The sequence below is a fragment of the Phyllobates terribilis genome, unplaced genomic scaffold (assembly GCF_046119375.1).
Source record: "Phyllobates terribilis strain yellow unplaced genomic scaffold, ASM4611937v1 Scaffold_7__3_contigs__length_470593459, whole genome shotgun sequence".
Lineage (NCBI taxonomy): Eukaryota > Metazoa > Chordata > Amphibia > Anura > Dendrobatidae > Phyllobates > Phyllobates terribilis.
The window spans coordinates 238,141,384-238,161,953 of NW_027362767.1; the positions used below are offsets into that span (position 1 = coordinate 238,141,384).

At 44.0% G+C, this 20,570-nt stretch overlaps 2 protein-coding genes across 4 annotated transcripts in view; one reads left to right on the top strand and one right to left on the bottom strand.

Moving 5' to 3' along the window:
• The first annotated feature begins 199 nt into the window (after nt 1-199).
• LOC141154267 (non-structural maintenance of chromosomes element 3 homolog) lies at nt 200-14,538 on the top strand. Its single transcript, XM_073639911.1, has 11 exons — nt 200-310; nt 1,747-1,824; nt 2,454-2,561; nt 6,946-7,009; nt 9,863-9,942; nt 10,038-10,132; nt 10,773-10,852; nt 11,731-11,773; nt 12,486-12,548; nt 13,187-13,301; nt 14,192-14,538. Exons 2-11 carry the CDS (start codon nt 1,771-1,773, stop codon nt 14,291-14,293), a joined length of 804 nt encoding a protein of 267 aa, XP_073496012.1. The 5' UTR covers nt 200-310; nt 1,747-1,770; the 3' UTR covers nt 14,294-14,538.
• Nucleotides 14,539-15,856: 1,318 nt separating this feature from the next.
• The window catches only part of PFKFB1 (6-phosphofructo-2-kinase/fructose-2,6-biphosphatase 1), a 46,481-nt gene continuing 41,767 nt past the window's right edge, over nt 15,857-20,570 (bottom strand). For all 3 annotated transcript variants that reach the window (XM_073639909.1, XM_073639908.1, XM_073639907.1), the window contains exon 14: nt 15,857-16,813. In XM_073639909.1, coding sequence (XP_073496010.1) covers nt 16,754-16,813 — 60 coding nt within the window. In that variant the 3' untranslated portion in view covers nt 15,857-16,753. The remainder of the gene's footprint in view (nt 16,814-20,570) is intronic.

The window sequence follows — 20,570 nt, forward strand, 5'->3', positions numbered from 1 at the left end:
ATTGGGGGCCTCAATAAACCAATATTGGCTACAAATTCCCTATGTGAATGTCCAGGAGAAAATGTCGACTATTGTATATTCAGAGCAGTGATTTCTAGTCACTTTGAGGAGAGGCTGACATTATTCTCAGGAGTCAGACATTGTCTCATTTTCAACAGAAACGAAAGCGGTAACAACAACAGCCAATCAGCGTCTTTCTTTTTCCCGCCCTGAACGATGAGCACGTGACATGTTGCGTCATCAGGAAGAGGCGGCGCTGGCTTGCTTTGGTGCCGGGGACTCAGTTGCTGCGCCGGTAGCGCAGGAGAAGGTAACGTTCAGGCTTTGGTGCCGGGTTTGCTGCATTTTGCTTATCCTAGTCCATCTTGTTTAGAGGAAAAGCGCGTTGTATGTGGTCGGTCACCATAGTGGTGGACCTACTCAGTCCCTCTGCAGCTGATGGTTGTCAGGAAATGCACATTGAGTAGTAGTTGTCCATAGTAACAGCTCTTGCTCCAGTTTTCATTGTCAGGTGGTTCTATGGAGTTGGGTGAAGTCGCCACACCTGCCAATGGCCTATATATTCATTACTGGTGTTGCCATTAGCAACCAGATTGCACAGCTTACTCTTCAACTCATGTAATAAATGATTGTTTTAAAGGAGGGTTATGTTTTTTTAAATGCATGAAATTGAGACTTAAAATCATATTTGAAATTGAATTTTAATAAAAATGTTGCACTATTTCCCTTCTGCAGCCTCTATGTTGCACTGTCTTATTGCTGCTTGCATAATGAGTTAACTGAGAATCTGTCAGTGAGACAATCTGCTGTAAGGCTCATTTTAACAGTGAGTTAAGCGGTGGTGACACTGCGGCCGCTACCATTCGATTCACATAAGGACTTTGCATTGCCTTTGGAGCTGCCTTATGGCTTCTCAGATATGAGTGGCAGTTTTTTGCTGGGTATACAGCGCTGCTGGTTAGATTTGATGTGGAAAGTGTGGTGACAACCCCTACGGAGGCTGTAAGGCACTTTTTATGCCACTTCTTTTAACTGCTTTAGGGTTTGAAAGCCCGTTAGTGATTAAAGGGAATCTGTCACCCCATATAAAGTATGGCCAGCACCTTTTTAAGGCCTCCTTTACAACATACATACTCTCTTCACTCAGACTGCCTTGTCCAGGGGCTTCTCCCAGCACACTGCAGTGCTTTTCTTGTCCTGATGAAGTCTGTAGTACTAAATAAATAAAAAAGACGCATGTACTTTGGGTCTGGAGTTGGATTTATTATATGGGATACCAGCAGTGCAGATTATCCGCATGTTATCTGTGTTTTCCCTGTCTGATGACTCATTAGACCTGCAGCAGCTAGATTCATAAGTGACTTAAATGTTGTGTATACACAACTAAATCAGGTTAGTATACCCTTTTAATCACCTTTTATCTCCCTTTGATACAACCCTGCTGCGCTGTCTTTTTCCTCCTGGTTGTATTCTGGTGCTCATTGCTCAGGCAGCTTTTGCTCTGAAGTATGGAGTCAAAATGCCAGTGGCAGAGCCATCATACTGACTCAGGAAAACAATCGCCGTCATTTTCTTAAAACTGCTTTGTCCTGGAAACCTGGGCTACCATCTAAATGAAGCCTCATGCATGTTGCCCAGCTATCCTGAAAAACAAGTAGCAAATGTTATTTTTTTAACACTTTGGAGGAAATCTAGAAATATATATTTTTTTCTTTTATTAACAAAATTATATCTGTTTACTTCAAGGTGAATTTCTGAAGTCCAGCTACCATGTCACAGCGAAGGAGAGGTCGGTCTCGGCTTCAGGACACTTCACACCTTCAGGTAGGATGCAAAAGTGATCAAGTACACCCGCACGGGGTCATATTCAGACAACTGTGTTGTTGACCCATATTTTAGTTTTTACTGCAGCACAATTCCCGGCCCAATCGGGGGTCTCATTCCCTGAATATGCAGCATTGTGTACTCCTTTTGTTGCTGTAGTTGAGGGTCACGAGACCCATGGTTGGGCCGGAACTTGCATAACTAATACGGCTGAAAAAATCTGTCTGCAATGCAGTCCTGTAAAACAGCCCATTATAGGCGAGTGCACGAGCTGACGTGTAGCCTACTCATCCCCTTGTCTCCTGCTATCAGAGGTGAACGTTTCAATATGATGTAAGTGGACATCTTTTTCTCTGTATGTTGTGTGTATCTATTACTGCTGTCATGTATAGAAATAGCCATTTGGTGTGCTCAGAGCGGCCTTTGGTGAAACCTTCCTTGGCTGTTTATACCGCACCGCAAAGCAATCCACTGCGTCTACCCCGATGAGACATGGAGACCCCGTCCTCCTCGGTGTAGGTTGCAGCACATATTCCACTATATTGTCTACATGGAATCTGCTTTCCAGTGTTGCGGCTCGTCCACCCTGAATCACCCAGTGTTGCCACTTATTCTTTCCCTTTGTGTAGGGTGGAGATGTGGATATGGAGGAAGAGGTTTCATTTACTCAGACACAGACGCCATCTCAGGTGCAGAGGAACCTGGAGAAGCACTCTCCTGAGCAAATCAATCTAAAGGTACAGCAAGATCATTATAGATGTTGGTTATTCCTTTACTGCAAGAATTCTTGCAAACTTTGTACTACAGGTAACGTGGTCATTATGTGCTGTCAGGTATGACTTCTACTAGAGATGCCACTGTGCACTATTCAGCACAGTGTGCAAGAGTCCTGAATGTGGAGAGGGAGAATAAGAAGCTGTCAGACATCCCTGTTTAGCTGCTTTTCTTAAAGGGTCAGGCATGTTTAACCCCTTAACAACATTTTACGTACTAATACGCGTCTGTGCCCTGGGACTTAAGAGCCAGACCCGTATTAGTACGTCATGGCGATCGCGCGCGCACACAGGCTGTGCGGGCGCGATCGCCGCCGGGTGTCAGCTGATTATCACAGCTGACACCCGATACTATGTGCAGGGAGCGGTCCTGCACCGCTCCCAGCACATTAACCCCCGCGATGCTGCGATCGAAGTCTATCGCAGCATTGCGGGGGCAAGGGGAGGTGATCGCAGATACTCACCTCCTCTTCCGGCTTCCAGCGCTGTCTGCAAAGGCTTCCCGGGTGTTGCCATGACGACCCGATGTCGTCATGACAACATCCGGGTCACCAGACAGCAGGAAGATTGTTTGGACATGCGCAGTGCATCTCCAAACAATCTTCTCACTGTGCAGCGCTTACAGCCTGCATGGCACAGGGATGGTGCTGCATTCCTGTGCCATGCAGGCGATCAGAGAAAAAAAGGTGAAAGTCCCAGAGTGGGACAAAGTAATCAAGTATATAAACTTTCAGAAAGTGGAAAAAAAAAAAAATAATCCACCAAAAATAAAAATATAATGTACCCATCAATAAATATTATTATTTTTATTTATATATATATATATATATATATATATATATATATATATATATATATATATATATATATATATATATATATATATATATATATATATATATATATATATATATATATATATATATATATTAAAAAAAAAAAAAAAAACATTTGGTATCGCCGCGTCCGGAATAACCTGACCTATAAAACTGTTCCACTAGTTAACCCCTTCAGTGAACACGGTAGAAAAAAAAAAAAAAGCAAAAACAATGCTTTATCACCATACCACCAAACAAAAAATGGAATAACACGTGATCAAAAAGACAAATATAAATAAAAATGGTACCGCTGAAAACGTCATCTCGTCCCACAAAAAAAACAAGCCGCCATACAGCTCCATCAGCCGAAAAATAAAAAAGTTATAGCTCTCAGAATAAAGCTATGCTAAAAAATAATTTTTTCTATAAAACTGTTTTATTGTGTAAAAGTGCAAAACATAGAAAAATGATATAAATGTGATACCGCTGTAAACGTACTGACCCGGAGAATAAAGCTACCTTATCAATTTTACCACACGCGGAACAGAATAAAAAAAAAAAAAAATTCCTGAATTGTTGTTTTTTGTTTAGTCTGCCTCCCAAAAATCGGAATAGAAAGCAATCAAAAAATGTCACGTGCCTGAAAATGGCATCAATAAAAACGCCAACTCATCCCGCAAAAAACAAGCCGTCACATGACTGTCTGCCAAAATCTGGAAAAATTATAGCTCTCAAAATATGGCGATGCAAAAACTAGATTTTACAAAAAATGCGTCTTTTAGTGTGTGACAGCTGTCAGTCATAAAAACCCCATATGATTCTGGTATTGCTGTAATCGCACCGACCCGAAGAATAAAGTCGTCTAATCACTTATACCGCACGAGGAACGGCGTCAAAAATAAACTCTTGGGTTAGGATTGGGCTAGGGTTGTCCTAGGGTTGGGGTTGTCCTAGGGTTGGGGTTGTGATTTTTTTCAAAAGTAAGAAAAAAAGATGACGATATGGCGACTAGTGTTGAGCGCAAGTGCTCGCTACTTGAGTTTGCATCGGGTGCTCTGGTATGCATTGAGTATCGTGGGTATTTGAGTGACATGCTCAAGTCTCTGCCCCATATGCTTCGCGGCCAAAAAAACTTTACGGGGATTGCCTGCTATACACGAGCGATCCCCGCATGTTTTTTTTTGGGTGTCTAATTACCGTGAAACATGCAGAGCAGGGACTCGAGCATGTCACTCGAGCACACGCTGTACATGGTGCATACCTGAGTACCCGATGCAAACTCAAGTATCGAGCACTTGCGCTCAAGACTAATGACAACTTATTCAATATGATGACCTAAAGTAAACAAATTCTGTGTTGTACCTCTGGGTTTAAAATGTTCACTATACACCTTAATAAAATCCTTGAGGGGTATAGTTTCCAAAATGGGGTCACTTGTGCCTAAACAGTGGAGCTCCCCCACATCACGGGCTCTCCATACGCGACATGGTGTCCGCTAACAAGTTGAATGGAAAATCGGCTCAAATTGTTAGCGGACGCCATGTTGCGTTTGGAGAGCCCCTGCGTGCCCAAACATTGGAGCTCCCCCACAAGTGACCCCATTTTGGAAACTAGACCCCCCAAGGCACATATCTAGATGCATAGTGAGCACTTGGAACCCCCAGGTGCTTCACAAATTGATACTTTTTCATTTTTATGAATTTTTTTTTCCACTTTTTCATTTTTACGAATCAATTTGTGAAGCACCTGGGGGTTCCAAGTGCTCACTATGCATCTAGATAGGTGCCTTGGGGGGTCTAGTTTCCAAAATGGGGTCACTTGAGGGGGAGCTCCAATGTTTGGGCACACAGGGGCTCTCCAAACACAACATGGCGTCCGCTAATTATTCAAGCAAATTTTACAATCAAAAAGTCAAATGGCGCTCCTTCCCTGCCGTGCGCCCAAACAGTGTTTTTTCCCCACATATTGGGTATCTGTGTGCCCAGGGGAAATTGCACAACAAATTTTGGGGTCCATTTTTTTTCTGGTTACCCCTGTGAAAATAAAAAAATTGGGTCTAAAGTAACATTTTTGTGAAAAAAAGTTAATGTTCATTTTTTTCTTCCACATTCCAAAAATTCCTGTGAAGCACCTGAAGGGTTAATAAACTTCTTGAATGTGGTTTTGAGCACCTTGAGGGGTGCAGTTTTTAGAATGGTGTCACTTTTGGGTATTTTCTGTCATAAAGACCTCTCAAAGTGACTTCAAATGTGATGTGGTCCCTAAAAAAATGGTTTTGTAAATTTTGTTGGAAAAATGAGAAATCTCTGGTCAACTTTTAACCCTTATAGCTCCCTAATAAAAGAAAAAATTTTGGTTCCAAAATTGTGCTGATGTAAAGTAGACATGAGGGAAATGTTATTTATTAACTCTGTTGTGTGACATATCTCTCTGATTTAAGGGCATAAAAATGCAAATTTTGAAAATTGCTAAATTTTCGACAAATTTCCATTTTTTTTTTCACAAACGCAAGTGATATTGAAGAAATTTTACCACAATCATGAAGTACAATATGTCACGAAAAAACAATCTCAGAATCGGGGGGGATCCGTTGAAGCGTTCCAGAGTAATTACCTCATAAAGTGACAGTGGTCAGAATTGTAAAAATTGGCCCGGTCATTAACGTGCAAACCACCCTCGGGGCTTAAGGGGTTAACAAGCCTTATCCTTCTCCCTTTCTCGGCTAATTGTGATATACATATTAAGTAATCATAGAGTCCAGTGTGGTGTCTGTCCCATATTGGTCTAGTCGGTGTGTATAGTCAGGCCACTCATGGTGCACATAATTTAGATTGTAGAAAAGCAAAGGAGTTGTCTCAGATGATTAAAAAAAAAAAAAAAAAAAAAAAAAAAAAAAGCATTAATATTGTCCCTGTCTCCTATGCTAATGAGGCTTTCACTAGTTGATGGGGCGTTAGTTGCCCCAGACTAGTCAGCCGTATTTCCATGTCATCACGCCACTGTGGGGGTGATAACATAATTTGCAGGCGCTGTCATAATCTGCAGCTCATGCAAATGAAGGCTTCCGGTCATGTGCGGTGCGCCTCTGAAGACCGGAAGCGCACACCTGGCTTCAGAGACGCAGTGACGATGCCGGAATGAGCGGGCGCGCATGTGCAAGATTTCCATGAGCAGCGATGACGTTGGCTCCTGCAAGTTATCACTCCCACTGTGGTGTGGTAACATGGAAAAAAGGCCGACTTAGTCAAAGTCCTCGTTATCATAGGAAGTGGGGACAATATATGTGCGTTTTTTTTTTTTGTTTGTTTTCTAACCTAATTTTTACCGAAAAAACGTTATACAGGCTTGGTTAGGCAGGGAATTTACTCATAAGTGAATGCTGCTGGGTTAGAGGGCATGGGGGTCCTAACAGGTTTCCATTAGGTAAAACGAGTTACTTGCATTTTTTTTCAAAAACATGCAGCATAAAAAAAACTCCCCGAAAACTTATTGTAGGAACGAAGCTTTAATGTAAATATTCTGCGTTGTAGGTTGGAGAGTTGGTTCAGTATCTGTTGATCAGAGACCAGAAGAAATTGCCTATAAAACGTGCAGGTATGTCTACGTTGCTATCTTTGTAAAATATCAAAATGGGGAGAAATTTAAATAAGTTTTTTTTTCTGCTTATAATTTATTTTCTTCTTTTAGTTTTCTATGTTAGTTTACTTTGGATGTTGTAGCTCTCTTCCTAGGAAAGAAGGATATTCACATGGATATATATTTTTATTTTGGAGGTGGTCAAATATGAAGTGGCTTGTCTTCTTTTATATACATACAGTACAGACCAAAAGTTTGGACACACCTTCTCATTTAAAGATTTTTCTGTATTTTTATGACTTTGAAAATTGTACATTCACACTGAAGTCATCAAAACTATGAATTAACACATGTGGAATTATATACTTAACAAAAAAGTGTGAAACAACTGAAAATATGTCTTATATTCTAGGTTCTTCAAAGTAGCCACCTTTTGCTTTGATGACTGCTTTGCACACTCTTGGCATTCTCTTGATGAGCTTCAAGAGGTAGTCACCGGAAATGGTTTAAACTTCACAGATGTGCCCTGTCAGGTTTAATAAGTGGGATTTCTTGCCTTATAAATGGGGTTGGGACCATCAGTTGTGTTGTGCAGAAGTCTGGTGGATGCACAGCTGATAGTCCTACTGAATACACTGTTAGCTGCTTTTTTCTTGCCATAATACAAATTCAGAGTAAAGAAAAACGAGTGGCCATCATTATTTTAAGAAATGAAACTCAGTCAGTCTGAAAAATTGGGCAAACTTTGAAAGTGTCCCCAAGTGCAGTTGGAAAAACCATCAAGTGCTACAAAGAAACTGGCTCACATGAGGACCGCCCCAGGAAAGGAAGACCAAGAGTCACCTCTGCTTCTGAGGATAAGTTTATCACCAGCCTCAGAAATCGCAGGTTAACAGCAGCTCAGATTAGAGACCAGGTCAATGCCACACAGAGTTCTAGCAGCAGACACATCTCTTCAACAACTGTTAAGAGGAGACTTTGTGCAGCAGGCCTTCATGGCAAAATAGCTGCTAGGAAACCACTGCTAAGGACAGGCGACAAGCAGAAGAGACTTGTTTTGGCTAAAGAACACAAGGAATGGACATTAAACCAGTGGAAATCTGTGCTTTGGTCTGATGAGTCGAAATTTGAGATCTTTGGTTCCAACCACCGTGTCTTTGTGCGATGCAGAAAAGGTGAACGGATGCACTCTACATGCCTGGTTCCCACCGTGAAGCATGGAGGAGGAGGTGTGATGGTGTGGGGGTGCTTTGCTGGTGACACTGTTGGGGATTTATTCAAAATTGAAGGCATACTGAACCAGCATGGCTACCACAGCATCTTGCAGCGGCATGCTATTCCATCTGGTTTGCATTTAGTTGGACCATCATTTATTTTTCAACAGGACAATGACCCCAAACACACCTCCAGGCTGTGTAAGGGCTATTTGACCAAGAAGCAGAGTGATGGGGTGCTACGCCAGATGACCTGGCCTCCACAGTCACCAGACCTGAACCCAATCGAGATGGTTTGGGGTGAGCTGGACCGCAGAGTGAAGGCAAAAGGGCCAAGAAGTGCTAAGCATCTCTGGGAACTCCTTCAAGATTGTTGGGAGACCATTTCCGGTGACTACCTCTTGAAGCTCATCGAGAGAATGCCAAGAGTGTGCAAAGCAGTCATCAAAGCAACAGGTGGCTACTTTGAAGAACCTAGAATATAAGACATATTTTCAGTTGTTTCACACTTTTTTGTTAAGTATATAATTCCACATGTGTTAATTCATAGTTTTGATGCTTTCAGTGTGAATGTACAATTTTCATAGTCATGAAAATACAGAAAAATCTTTAAATGAGGTGTGTCCAAACTTTTGGTCTGTACTGTGTGTGTGTGTGTGTGTGTGTGTGTGTGTGTGTGTGTGTGTGTGTACATACATACACACACACATACACATACACATACACACACACACATACACATACACACACACACACACATACACACACACACACACACACATACACATACACATACACATACACATACACACACACACTTGAAGACCAAAAATAGGATGAGAATTGGTCCTTTTTTGCATAGGACAAAAAATGACAAGTAAATTTTGCTGTAGATTGAGCAAAACATTTTACATTGGAATTCTTGTAAATAAGATGTTTCTGTTGCACCCTTGTAGTGCCCCCTGCATTTTGTATTTCTCCAGGAGTATAACTAGAAAAGCCAGGGCCCAATACTTAAATTTTGAATAGGTCCGTCACCCACTGTGCTGCCCGCTCTGACTCAAACCCACGCACGCCCCTGCTCTCATAACCACCAGACCCTCTTGCAGGGTCACAACAGGCGAGCACATTGCTGCACACATTTGCTGCTCTTGCCTGGCGACCATCCCAGGCACGCCTACGATCGTGGGCTCAGTAGCAGGGCTGCAGTTTCACCCCTACCTGCAGTATATCAGGGATCCTTCAGCTTTGTGTCACGTACATAATTACATAAGTGAACACTTTAATAGGAAGAATTTGTGTCCACTTACTTCCTGTAATACTCTGTGCTGCTGTGGGTCCAACTCCGGTCTCATCCATTCTCTTCCTCCCAACATGACACTGCCCCTGAGATGTATAGCCGTTTGTCAAAGGCACGATACCATGGTCACTGCGCCTCGTGTGAGCAGAACGGTCTTCTCTTGAAACTCTGAATACCAGCGAAATAACCCATATAAATGCCGCACAGCCATAGTGGTGCCCAGCCAAACTCTTTCCTCAGGCTCGAACTGCTGGGCCCGACTGTATAGCAAGCAAGGTGCGGGGATCTGTGTACTGTGTGCATATACTTCATAATATATATCTATTATAAAATTTATATCTAATAATTATATTACAGATATTGTAAAGAATGTGGTGAAAGACTACAAAGATATCTATCCTGAAATGCTTCTCCGTGCCAAGAAGGCATTGCTAGACGTAAGTGAGTCTATAACTGGATGGGGTGAGTGTAACAAACCTCTTTGATGCCAATGTTATTCAGACTTTTTTTTTTTTTTTTTTTTTTTGTGCAGGTTTTTGGTTTTCAGCTGGAGGAAATTGACACGAAGAACCATATTTATGTCCTTGTTAATAGATTGGACCGTATGCAGGGAGATGGAATGAAAGTGTAAGACCTAATTGAAGGATCTGTGAAGTGGGTGGGTTTTCATAAAGGAATGTTTCCTTTTAGGCTATGTGCCCATGATCAGGCAATGGCAGTGCTTTGGACGCAGCATATTTTCGCTGCGTCCTACCACTCGGGTAAATCCGCATGTGTTCATTGAACACATGCGGAGTTCCTGCACCCTATACATTCTCTTGCATCTCTGCAACAGAAATTGACATTCTGCAGCTCATAAAGTTGCGCTGCGAGTGAGCTTACGCAGCTTCAAGTAGAAGCACGGTGGGCATGAGCTTTCTAAAAACCCCATCCACTGTGCTTCTAATGTAGAACGCAGTGTTTTGGACGCAGCGCAGGTGAGCTGCGTCCAAAACACTGCTATTAATTGTGGGCACGCAGCCTTAAAGATTCAGCAAAAAGAGGGGAAAAAAAAAAAAAAGTGGACTTTGTTGCAAATTTGATGCAAAATTTCCATGTGTGACATGCATGTTTTGCCATGAAGTTTGCTGCAGGCTTTAACCGATATAGCGTAAGAGCGAAGTCCAGGATGATTCCTGCAAAAAAACAACTAATCTGCTAAGGATTTGGAGCAACTTCTAGACTGGATCTGTGGTGAATTGACCCATCCCTTACCCTCTTATTTTAGGGATGACAATACCGCAAAATTGGGCTTACTTACAGTAATTCTAAGCCTTATCTTCATGAAGGGGAACAATACTAAAGAGGGTAAGTAACTTTCAGATGAGCACTTCAATAAATTGTGTTTATTAGATATGCACCATAATTGCTGCCGACTGTACGGTGACCTGCTGCAGGGACAACAAACACCCCTCGAACGGCAAATGGTAACGCCCAGTTGTCAATTCGTACATATCCAGGAGAAATAGCCTGAGGAACGGCACAACAGTTAAGAAAAATGCCACAGAATTGGGAAAAACTCATATTAAAACAAAAAAAAGGACCTGTCCTGATGTCTAAGTAGAACCTGATATTCTTAGGACTAAGTGCTATTTGGAGGAGCAGTGAGGCACAGATACTTGAAAGCCCAAAAGTGGTGTATGTTTTTGGTGCTGTAAATATCTCTAGAATCTGATTTTCTTATGGATTTTTGTTGTGAATATCGCCTAGCTGAAATTATAGGGATTATCTGAGGTATCAGTCACATGTCCTGTGCGTTACAATATGACACATGAACAATACCTCTCTCTCTCTCTCACTCACTCACTCACTCACTCACTCACTCACTCACTCACTCACTCTCATTGAGTGGTTATGACATCGGCACAACTGACCTCTAATGTGGAAGTGAGTGATGAGAGAAAATCAGCCCTTTAATGCAGTTTATTTGCACACAAACAAATGCTATTTTCTATATAAAAAATTAGTCTCTTCTAAAGTAAAAATAGGTCTGCGGTTTCCTGATCTATTTTATTTGAATCTTTCAGATTTTCCAACATCTCTGCTGACATTGAATTAAAAGTATTCACGTTCTGAGGCTAAAGATTTGTCCTAATGAAGCTTTCTTTCTATAGTGTGGGGGGTGCAGATTAGACATCAGACTAGTTAACGTTTTATATGATGCATTTCTTATTTGCTCTCTGCAGCTGCTATCTGGGAGACCCTGAGACGTTTGCGCATTGATCCAGGGTATGTTAACACAACCAATATTATAGTGGTTAACTATTTTGTTATAAAGCGATGTCCTTTTTAGTCTGATTTTAGATTCTGCCCCCTCCTCCTCTCTTGGTCCCAGATCCTCGTCCACGCTCATTCTGTCTCTGGATGGGGGGCTTTTTCCACTCTTTTTGTGGCTCAGTTAATTAGTGAAGCCAGCCCCCTTTTGTTTGCCAGGAAGACCATGCAAGTTGATGTCCTGGAACCAAGTGAGGGGTCTGAAATTGGGACATATTGGCTTTATTCAGAACCATAGGAAACCTGTCAGGTGATGCATGAATTGGAGACTGGCTCCATAATTACAAACATGTATGTTTTCCTCTGAAATTCTGCAGGTAAGGCCTAGTAGCAGGCCGGATGCAGGAAAGGGGTGAATGAGCAGCAGGCAAGTCCTGGGAGGGCAGAGACTTGTCAATCAAGCAGGGACCCATCCCCATGACTAGTGTGCTCAGTCTCCTTTCAGCTTTCAATTCTTTGTTTTTTTTTTTCTTCTGTAAAACGTTGCTGCATTTTAGAGTTCATTCTACGTCTGTTTCTGAATCATGGCTCAGGCAGCATGAATCATAGGATAAGTTGTGTTGTTTTTTTTTTTTTTTTTTTTTTTTACATTTTTGTACTAAATTATTTGATGCCAGACAGCCCATTTTAATGACCACTAAAGAAAATTTGCCATTTTATTTGGTAGGGAACGGCATGAAGAGTTTGGAGACGTGCGGAAACTTATGACAGATGAATTTGTAAAGCAAAAGTAAGTTCTGAGGGTGAAGCATCTTTCCTGCGTGCCGGTGTGTCCAGAGCAGCCTGTACAGAGTCCCTCGCTGCTTACACCACAGAGCAATTGCAGTTTCTCTCCTTTTTTATCTAAACAGCGGTAAATACCAAAGGAGAAAACTGCAGACATTGAAATTTTATCCTGGGTGTATATGGCACTATTTTAGACTCCTAATTCCTGTCCTTTCAGGAAGAGCTTTCAGCAGGCTCATCTGGCAGGATGACAGATACAGGATCCTGTGTTATACACAGCTGATAACACAGGATCCATCAATGGCAATAGGTGATGTCTCATCTCCTCCCCCTTTCTTTTCAATGACTTTTGCACAGTATCATTAGCTGCTTCAATACAACAGAGGCTCTGTCTCATTGCTGCTAATGTACATGTGGATTTCTTGAAACAGGAAGTGGGTGTAAAAAGAACAAAATTGCAAGGTTGTGTGTGTATATAGTGTGATATGGTGAAAAAAATAATAATTTCAAAGAACAGACTGTAAATTCTGCCATTTGATGATATTGGAGGCATTTTGATTTATGCTCCAAGATATAAAAGACCTGTTAAACATTTCTAAGAAAGTAATGCTTAAATTAGGAATTTCTGGTTGTTTTTTTTAGATATCTAGAATATAACAAAATCCCTCACACAGATCCCCCAGAGTATGAATTCAGGTGGGGACCAAGAGCTTTCAAAGAAACTACCAAAATGAAAATCCTGGAGTTTGTCTCAAAGGTAAGAGGAGGTATGGTGGTATGTTTGGCTACCTACCTATTGTATCATAATGGGCTATGAAGAATTTCATTAAACCTATACAACCTCATTAGGCTGTGGTCTCACAATCAGGATTTGCAGTGCTGATTTTATACCAATATGCATCAATTTATCGCATAATGCAAGTGAGATGAGGTTTTAAAAACCCTATTCACACTTTGCAGAAATCTGCATTAAAAAAAGTGAACCTAGCTTAAAGCCGGCCATACTGATTAGATGGCTGGCTGACGGCTGAACAATGCTATGGCCCATTGCTTGCCCGACCGCCAAGTGCCCCTGTGTTTTCTATGAGAAAGCTGACTGACCTCTCCCCTGGCAGCTTATCTCCTGGGGAATAAGGCAATCAGCTGTGTGAAATCGCACATGCCCAATCAACACCCCCATCCTCTGAATATCAGTGCCCGCCCCCCCCACCCCCCCACCATGGGGTTTCATAGGCCAGTCTGCAACTGGTTGGGGGAGAGGGTCATTTCAAGAAATGTGCATCTATTGATGCATTGGAATTGTACAGGTACTATCCCAGTGCTCTCCTCTTCACACCAGAAGCCACCAGTCCCATGTTCTGGAGCAGCTTTCTGTGCAAATATGGCAGCTAGTAAGGTCACCATCATATGTACCATGCCTCTCAGATTTTCCACGTTGCTCCTCTGATATTTCCAGCTATTTTGGACACTGGAAAAAGTGGCTCCACAACTTTAAAGGGGTTGTCAACTGCTTGGACAATCCATGTTTCACCCCAGTACTCTCATCCGGTGTGGATGCTTTTCCCGGTGTGTTGGCACTGGGGCTCGCATGTCATGCGATCCCTGCTGCCAATCAGCGCTTGCTTCACTCTCCCTATTTCTTCATAGATTCAGCAAAAGGATCCAAAGTCTTGGATAACACAGTACAAAGAAGCCCAGGATGTATCAATGTCCCAAGTACCCACACCATCACAGTCTACAAAGCCCTGAGCAGACGCCCCCTGCCACAATAAAGCGCACACACAGGTTAGCTTATGGGGCATTTATTAAAACAAAGTTGTAGTTTCGCATATTTGTCCCCAGGGGGCACTTTATTCCATGGACTGTACACAGGTTTGCAGCCTGACTGTTTTTTTTTCTTTTTTAGCCCACTTCCATCTGTCTTCTTTTCCAGGTGTATTTTTTTATGTTAAATCTGTTTTAAGATGTTATATAATTAAAACTTTATTCTAAAACACCTTGTATTCCTTCTTCCTAATGGTCTCTGCATCACCCCATGTGTTTCTGGCTGGTTGATATGGCTGCTTTGTGCTAGAGCCTCTACAAAGGAGGTGACTATATGTGTCACAAGGACACCAACATCAGTGATATATACTCCAGATACCAGAGGTTAAATTAAAGTCATAATTAAAGACCAAAAAGAGAGAGCGTGAAGCAGTACAAACTAAGGAGTAGAAAAGATCCAGGAGAGGCACGTTACATGCTCGTATTATATAGACACCACATACTACTATGTACTCATTCATCTGCTACCGCTGCAGTATTATACATGGAGGGCTTGTCTGGACACATCAATGTTTCATCAGTATTTATATAACAACCAGGATTGTCTCAAACACAGAATAGTTGTCAGTCTCTGTTAGGCTATGTGCACACGATGCAGAAATGAAGCAGAAAATTTCTGCATCATTTCTGCATCTCCCTGGCAGAAAAAACGCATGCAGATTGTGCATGCGTTTTTCCTGCAGAATACATGCGGATCCACATGCAGATTCACATGCGTTTCCGCATGCAGATTGACAAGCGCTTTCCAGGCGATTTTAGCATCACTTGGAAAGTGCTTGACAACTAGGTCACACTATATAAATCCATGCAGCCGACATGGATTTATATAGTGTGACCCGAGAGAGTGTATATACTTACCTCCGATGGCCCGCGCTGTCCTGCTCTATCCGTTCTCCCGGCTGCCGGCAACTTTGAATTGAAAGACCTGCCGACGTCAGCGTCACGTGACCCGTCACATGACTCTGACGTCACCGCAGGTCCTACAACTCACTGCAAGTGCCGGGAAGCAAGCAGGAGCGCTGCGCGGGCCGACAGATGGTAAGTATATATATATTTTTTATTTTATTCTTGTTTTTACAGCTTTTTTAATGGTACCTGGGTGTGGATGAGACTCTCCTCTCCTCCACACTCGGGTACCATCCGCACATTAGAACGCACCAATTACGCAAGTACAGATGCAGTCTTGCGGAATTGGCGTGTTCTAATGCAAGTCAATGGCGGCGAAAACGCCGCGTTTCCGCAAAATTAAATGACATGCTGCGGATTTTTGAGCGCAGCGTTTATGCTGCGGAAAAATCCGCATCATGGGCACAGCACATGCGGATTTCAATTGGGGAACATTGCTGCCCTTCTACCATGCGTTTTTCATGCGTTTCCGCAACTGCAAAAACGCCGCGGAAACGCATGAAATACGCATCATGTGAACTCAGCCTTATAGTTTTCTCTTAAGTTCCACTCCTGGTTTTGGCATACAAACACTGTCGTGTGAATAAGTCCTTACATAGAGCATAATGACAGATTTGTAGATGAGCCGTAAGGGCTTTATAAGACAAATCTCTTCCCGTTAGACACAGGCCTCAAACTATAAAACCTGCAGTCTGGCCTGCACATGTGGTCATTATACAGATAAGTTGCTAAAATGTGCTTGCATTACAGTTGTCTGAATAAACCCTTAAAGGGGTATTCCTATCTCCAAGATCCTATCCCAATATGTAGTAGGTGTAATAAAATTTGCAAATGCCTCCATCTAGAAATGTAGTATAGTTTTTCTGATTCGCTGTGTCGCTTACCCCATGTGCAGGGCATTGCAGTAGCTTAGGTATCCATGGTTATGACCACTAACAGTTAATGAGTGATCGTAACCATAGATGCCTAAGCTACTGCAATGCCCTGCACATGGGGTAAGCGACATAGAAATGTAGTATAGTTCTGATTCACTAATTGGAAGTATTTGTTAATAGTAGTAGTGCACCAGCTACATATTGGGATAGGATATTGGAGATAGGAATACCCCTTGAAGGCTCATGCAGATGTCTGGATCTCTGTACGATCCCGTACAGCAATATACGGACTGGCCACTCTCTCGACCCGAGCACGACAACGTCGTATAACAATATGAGCTGTCCATATTACTGGCAGTATATATTATGACCTCCTCAAGCCAGTTGTGCTCATGACTCAGATTTGGATGGCTTCTATCCTCAAAGTATAATACCAATTACCTCAACAACTTGAAAACTTAAAATGGTTTGGGATTTAAAAAAAATAATAAAAAAAAGTTGCATCAAATATTTTAAAACAAGTCTAGAGCTCTTCAGCCCACTTTCCTTTTTCTCAGCTTCTTATTCGACAAAATAAAAAAAATACATAAAATAGAAATTCTGATTAAAAGTGTTCTGGGACGGTGTCCAACGCTTCCTCTGGATCACGAGACACAGCTACGTTCTGCAATCATACAAGAATGACGGCCATTAGTAAGAGCGAGGGGGACATACTTTCATAATTACAACATGAAATTAAAGATTACATTTGGACTGCGGCCATGTGACTTTAGCTTGAGGGTCAGTCTGGCTATAGGGGCTGACAACTGTCCTGTATGTGGGGCTGTCAAGTATGCACAGCATTAGCCAAAACCCATCTTTATTCTCTGCCTTGCGCTGAAAGCCTGACAAAGCAAGCATCAGGCCTCGTTACAATATTTATTTTTTGCCATTTACAAAGTGTCCCGCTGCTGTGACATCTCATTTCCTGGGTGTTAGAGTCCTGCCTGCAGCACTACGATTAGAGGCAAAAAAGCATTACACGTTTTTCATTGGAATCTGTGTTTACTCTGTCGCCTCATTGGGGGACACAGGATCATGGGTGTTATGCTGCTGTCCACTAGGAGGCGACGCTAAGCATAATCTGAAAAAGATTAACCGTGGCTCCTCCTCTGCAGTATACACCCCTGGACGGCATTATTAATTTATATAGCGCCATTGATTCCATGGTGCTGTACATAAAGGGGTTACATACAAAATAGGAATATCGCTACAGTAAACAAACTAACAATGATAGACTGGTACGGAGGGAAGAGGACCCTGCCCTTGCGGGCTTACATTCTACGGGCCTTCTCCAATTTTTGCTTAGTGTCGCATAGGAGGCACACCTAAAACTTTTAATCCGTTTTCACCGACGGGATTACAAATGAAGAAAAGTGGGTCTACTGCGAGACTCCCGGCATGGCTCTTTCCTCGGCCCCTTATTTCGCTTCAGTTTGGGCTGCCAAGGCCATCCTGGCTTGGGCCCAAAATTTACAAGCTGGCCTCCAAGCATCTGCTCCTGAGCTGTCGGACCAAGCAGTTCAAATAGCAGTTGTAGCAGATTACATGCTTCATGCAGCTCTGGATTCTGTAAGGGGTGCAGCAGGGATAGCATCAAACGCCATCACGATTTGGCGTATCCTCTGGCTGCGGGAATGGAAAGCAGACGCAGCCTCAAAGAAGTCCCTCACGCACCTCCCGTACCTCAGTGGTTGACTTTTTGGTGAACAGTTGGACACGATGATATCCAACGCCATCAGGGGTAAGAGTACCTCCCCCCCCCCCCCCCCCCCCAACTGAAACCCAAACGCACCTACATGAAGCGTAACCAAACTCTATTCCGATCCTTTCGGAACTCTTCGGGCTGGTCCGTCTCGCATCCAGCACAAAATAGCAACCGCGCCCCACACAGGGACAACTCGCGGTCGACGCAAAAGTCGGACAAGACCTGGCAGTCAAAAGCAGGCCAGTCAAAGCCCAAAGGAGGAAAATCTCAGACTTCCTCCTCATCATGACTCAGGGACTCTGGAAGACACCCCACCCGTAGGCGGCCGACTTTTGCTCTTTCATCAAGTCTGGCTGCCTATTACAGAAGACAGGTGGGTCAGGGAACTAGTGTTTTCGGGATACTAAATAGAGTTCACTTCCAACCCACCAAACAGACTCTTTCTTTCTGTTCCCCCAAAACTGCCAGCCAAAGCTTGTGCCTTTCCGCCAAACGGTCTTCTCGCTTCTTCAAGCAGGAGTCATAGTACCGGTCCCCGCGGCCCACGCGCTTCCGAGGGTTCTACTCCAATTTATTCGTAGTCCCCAAGAAAGGAGGCGGCGTACGGCCCATACTGTACCTAAAACAGCTCAACAAATATGTACGGGTACATCACTTCCGCATGGAGTCCCTTCGGTCCATCATTGCGTCCATGGAAAAGGGAGAATTTCTCGCCTCCATAGACATACAAGTTGCATACCTGCATATACCAATTGTACCCGCCCATCAGAGATTTCTCAGGTTCGCAATCGGACTCGCCACGGCTCCCAGAGTGTTTACCAAAGTCATGGCAGCCACCATGGACGTCCTGCACTCCAGAGGCATAGTAGTCGTTCCATACCTGGACGATCTCCTTATCAAGGCTCCCACCTTCAAGGACTGCGAGCTCAGCTTCTCAATCACAATCGACACTCTGAGTCTCCTGGGCTGGTTAGTCAACCTACAAAAGTCATCACCAACCCCGAGTCAGTCTGACCTTCCTGGGAATGCTATTCAACACCTTCAGGGGTCTAGTGCTCCTTCCCAAGGACAAGGCACTGCCTCTCCGTCTAGGAGTTCGCACTCTCCTCAGCAAAACCCCTCGATCTCTCCGGTTTGCCATGAGAGTCCTCGGCAGGATGGTGGTGGCAATAGAAGCGGTCCCATTTGCCCAGCTTCACCTCAGGCCTCTCCAACTAGCCATCCTCAAGTCATGGGACAGGAACCCTTTTTCTCTCGACTGGGAGTTCCAGCTGACGTCGTCAACCAGGAGGTCCCTGCACTGGTGGCTCAAGCCAGCCTCACTAACAAAGGGGAAATCCTTTCTCACGGGTCAATGAAAGGTTCTGACCACCGACGCGAGCCTGACGGGTTGGGGTGTGGTGCACCTACACCACAGAGCACAGGGCAAGTGGTCCCCAGAGGAAGCGACCATGCCCATCAAGATCTTGGAAACTTGTGCCATCCTCCTGGCATTGAAAGCCTTCCACTTACTGGCAGCCTCTCACATCAGAGTACAGTCGGACAATGCCACGGCTGTGGCATATGTGAATCACCAAGGAGGGACCCGCAGTGCCCAGGCGATGCGAGAAGTGACACATTTTCCACTGGGCGGAAGACACACAGGTTCGGTTCTCTCTGCGGTCCACATTCCGGGTGTGGACATCTGGGAGGCAGACTTCTTCAGCCGGCAAGGAATGGACTCGGGAGAGTGGTCTCTTCATCCCGAAGTTTTTCGACAGATCTGCCATCGCTGGGGGACTCCGGACGTGAACCTAATGGCATCCCACTTCAATGCCAAGGTCTCCAACTTCATGGCCAGGACACACGACCCGCGGGCGCTGGGAGCGGACGCCCTGGTTCAGGACTGGACCCAGTTCCAGCTCCTGTACATTTTTCCACCTCTCCCCCTGATATCCAAAGTGGTGAGGAAGATCAAGCAAGAGGGAGCTCCAACCATCCTAATAGCACTGGACTGGCCCAGACGTACATGGTATGCCGATATCGTACAGCTCACAGCAGACGTCCCCTGGCATCTCCCCGACCGCCCGAATCTTCTGTCACAAGGCCCATTCTACCACCAGAACTCAGGGGCCCTCAATTTGATGGTGTGGCCATTGAGACCTGGGTTCTAACCCAGTCAGGGTTCTTGCCGGACGTCATTGGAACCATGATCAGGGCACGGAAGCCAACCTCTGCTAAGATTTATTACCGTACCTGGAAAGCCTTCTTTACCTGGTGCGAATGTCGTGGCCAGACCCCATTCCCTTATCCCCTCCCCAGGGTACTTGGGTTTCTCCGATCGGGTCTGGAGGCCAGACTGTCCCTGGCCTCCCTTAAGAGCCAGGTGTCAGCTCTCTCAGTGCTTTTTCAGAGGTGCATTGCTAACAAGCCGCAAGTAAGGACATTTCTTCAGGGGGTTTCCCGATTAGTTCTCCCTACAGACGACCACTAGAAACGTAGGACCTCAACCAGGTGCTGACAGCATTGCAGGAAACACCCTTTGAACCCCTTAGTGAAGTCCCACTCCGTCTTCTATCCCAGAAAGTGGTTTTCCTGGTGGCAATCACCTCGCTACGCAGGGTGTCTGAACTCACAGCACTCTCCTGCAGACAATCCTTCCTGGCTTTTTACCAGGACAAGGTAGTTCTCCGTA

What these genes read in the sequence shown, in the direction of transcription:
- LOC141154267 (XM_073639911.1), top strand. Translation starts at nt 1,771, where the DNA reads ATGTCACAGCGAAGGAGAGGTCGGTCTCGGCTTCAGGACACTTCACAC. An exon ending in ATTGCCTATAAAACGTGCAG is followed by an intron (nt 7,010 to 9,862) that starts GTATGTCTACGT and finishes ATTATATTACAG; the next exon opens with ATATTGTAAAGAATGTGGTG. An exon ending in GGGGAACAATACTAAAGAGG is followed by an intron (nt 10,853 to 11,730) that starts GTAAGTAACTTT and finishes TGCTCTCTGCAG; the next exon opens with CTGCTATCTGGGAGACCCTG.